The sequence below is a fragment of the Aplysia californica genome, unplaced genomic scaffold (genome assembly GCF_000002075.1).
Source record: "Aplysia californica isolate F4 #8 unplaced genomic scaffold, AplCal3.0 scaffold00095, whole genome shotgun sequence".
In the NCBI taxonomy this organism is placed as follows: Eukaryota; Metazoa; Mollusca; class Gastropoda; order Aplysiida; family Aplysiidae; genus Aplysia; species Aplysia californica.
In genome coordinates, this window is record NW_004797365.1 from 878,656 (window position 1) to 881,773 (window position 3,118).

A 3,118-nucleotide genomic window follows, 5' to 3' on the forward strand; every position below is an offset into this window, starting at 1 on the left:
CGCACACACACATTTAGAAAATAATAATGTAATAATATTAATAATAAACCTGTATGTGTGTGTGTTTGTCTTTTGACGCACGTGCCTTCGCCATTATGTACTCTGAAAAATGAATGGCTTTCCCGTGAAGATTTTAAAGTTGGTTTGACTGTCAACCAGCTTATTATCTCCAGTTATCAACGTCCAGAACTAACAGTGAGCCCAGACTCAGCTTTTATGAAGACAAGTCAGATTTCACGAGACTTTGCGAATCACGCATGTGCGTTCGTCATTAACGAAAGTCTACCGTGAAAATGGCCCCAGGCGAAATTTTCAGCTGCTTGGCCAGCAATTAAGGTCCCACTTTAATTGTAGAATTAGTTAACCTATCTTGTATCTCCCGAAAGCTTGTTTTTCTAATGGTTGAGTTTTCCCTATAGTAGAAGTAGAAACACATGTCTTGTTTTCGTTGGTACATTTTTTATGCACTTGTACTTCTGTAATGCCCAAGCAGAAATAATATTAATTCTTGTCGTTGTGTATTTGATTTGTTGTTTTGGCGTCTGTTGGGCCTGTGGTGTTGTTTTTTGTAATATCTTACATTATTTTCTGTGGCATTTTCTCTGTCTCGTCTCGTATTGGAACTGGGCGTATGGTTAAATTAATTCTAATTTTAACGCTTCTCTCTAATACTATCTCTTTTTTATTTTTATTTTCTATCTCTGTACTAAATGACCATTTGTGGCAATATGCTTCTCTTAAATCCAACCTACAAAAATCTAATATGTGCACGGTTTTGGAGATGCTTGCACAGTTTTGTTGGTCCCGTGGTTTTTAGGGAATATTTTTCTTACTTGGTATTTTCTTACAGCTTGGTATCGGCAGCTTCTGGAATTCGGTGTAGACTACAAGAAGGAGGGTATTGTACGGATCTGGCTGGCTAACAAACCCATAGTGGCCTTCTTTAAACCCCAATATGTGGAGGTACGGACGAACAGACTGTCGTCGTCACCCACAGACACGGTGACAGATAAGCCTGACGAAGTAGATTTTAGAACTAGGTTTACTTTGATTTATTTAGTTATAGAGACGTCTGTGAATATCACACACAGACAGACGGGCAGGTTTACAGCACAGGCTCCTGTGGAGAAGTCCGTATGTGAACCCTCTGGAATGGGTCAGCACCTAGCTCAGAGTAGTATAAGAACGTATAGGTCAGCACCGATCTTATACGATAAGGCTTCTCCCAACAGGGCTAATGCAACAGGGCAATTTCTCGAACCCGATGAAGTTGATGTCATGGAAACATGGTTTGCTGTTTGTGCTGATATGAACTGTACAACATTTGTAGGGCAATCTAGGGTGTGCAGTTCGAGCACCGTAGCCAACATGCCAGACATCTGACCAATTCTTTAATGCCTTGCAACTGTATGGAATAGAGTTCCCAAGAAGACCTTTTGAAACCTTACAAGTTTCATTTATTTCTAACAAGGTCTATGCTTAAACGAGTTTTAACTTTAATTAATCAGAACGGTGGCCACGCCAAATAATGGTTATATGATTTTTCCCCCCTAAAAGTGATTATTGTGCACAGTAGCACAATTTTCAGCTTTAATTCTTTGAGTGACCTTCTTTGTAGCCCAACAGGCTGAGGAGTATTGAATGTTCTTCAGAACTAATTCTTCTGTCTTATTCGTCTGTAAATCATGTTTCATGTTACATACACCGTTTTCATATAGTTTAATTTACATTTCTTTAGTCGGTTCTTTTGGCCAAAAGGCATGTATGTGAAGTTAATTCTGCCCTTGAGTATATAACTGCTAGAACGAGTCGGCAGGAAGACATTCTGCAATATTTACAAACACCATGCCCATGGACATTACGAACTACCAGGTTTCTTGATGGAGCCCATTTGTGGGACAACCTTCCTATAGTACATACATGTACATTGTATTTTCTCTCCACCCGGTGGCCTAACAAGAGATCTGGTATTCCACTTTAGAAATGACTTGAGATGCGTGTCTCTTCTCTTACTCAAATGCCAGAACTGAAACGTGCGTTGACAATAATGTGAGGAAGTGTATAATTTTAACGCCCAGTGCAACACTGTAAGGTAAGAGGAGGGACCTCCGAATTTAAAGTCCGTCTCCGACAGGACAGAGCCTTGGATGTGTGTAAAGTGCCTTTCCCAAGGACACAACACCGAGCCGGGCTGAGCCTCGAACCCTCAAAACCACAAACCCACGTTTACGAATCTGGTGGCCTAACCGATGTCACCTTTTTCAGTTTTGACAATCATGGTTCGACTCAAATTTTTTTGATATATATAGTGGTAGGGCGTTATATTTCCATAACAACAACTACAACAGCAGCAACTACAACTGATCGGAGTGGTTCGACTTTCTCCAGGCGCTCCTAAGCAGCACGAAGCACATTGACAAAGCATCGGAATATAACTTCATCCTGCCCTGGTTAGGCACTGGTCTTCTCACCAGGTGAGTCCTGTACTTTAGACTTTGTTCTTCTGTGTGTTTCATGCATGTTGAATACTACATTATTATGTGCAGTTATTGCAGTACTTGCTTGGGTGTTTTTTTTTTCTTTTGGCTATTTTAAAATGTGCATGTGCACGTGGTTTCGCATATAAACTTGTTATTTCTTGAGTACTGATTATATAAATTGATTAGACAAGTAAATAGTGGTTTGCGGGTGCTCAAGTGTGGTTTATTCTCTCTTTCTATCAAACATCTTTCGACTCGACCTCTCCTTCTTCTTTTCCCTATCTATGTGTTACTCTCTAGTAACACCTCTAATCTTCGGCACCCGTATGACCTGTTTGTGTTGCAAGTGCCTTAACTTTCTTACAAAAACTAAGCAAGGCAGGTATTTTGATACATAGGTAGAGGATGGCCACACGTATGGGTGATTCTATGCCACTGCTGCATGCAAAGGGTTCAGTGTTACTGGCCAATGACGTGTCCGTTGACCTTTGCTACAACTGTGTCATTAATCATTCTCCTCGGCTCATTAGATTGTCATCTTCGACCCCATTCTCTTTTTCTGAAAACCTTTCCGCCTCACCGCTGTGATGGCCATTTTGAAGTCGCCCCCGTTTTGTTCATTCATCAAGCCCCTCAAC

General features: G+C 40.8%; 1 protein-coding gene across 1 annotated transcript in view; it reads left to right on the top strand.

The window, feature by feature from the left end:
* The window catches only part of LOC101852539 (cytochrome P450 4V2), a 38,583-nt gene that overhangs the window by 12,410 nt on the left and 23,055 nt on the right, over nucleotides 1-3,118 (top strand). The window contains exons 2-3 of the mRNA XM_005095086.3: nucleotides 851-963; nucleotides 2,389-2,474. Coding sequence (XP_005095143.1) covers nucleotides 851-963; nucleotides 2,389-2,474 — 199 coding nt within the window. The remainder of the gene's footprint in view (nucleotides 1-850; nucleotides 964-2,388; nucleotides 2,475-3,118) is intronic.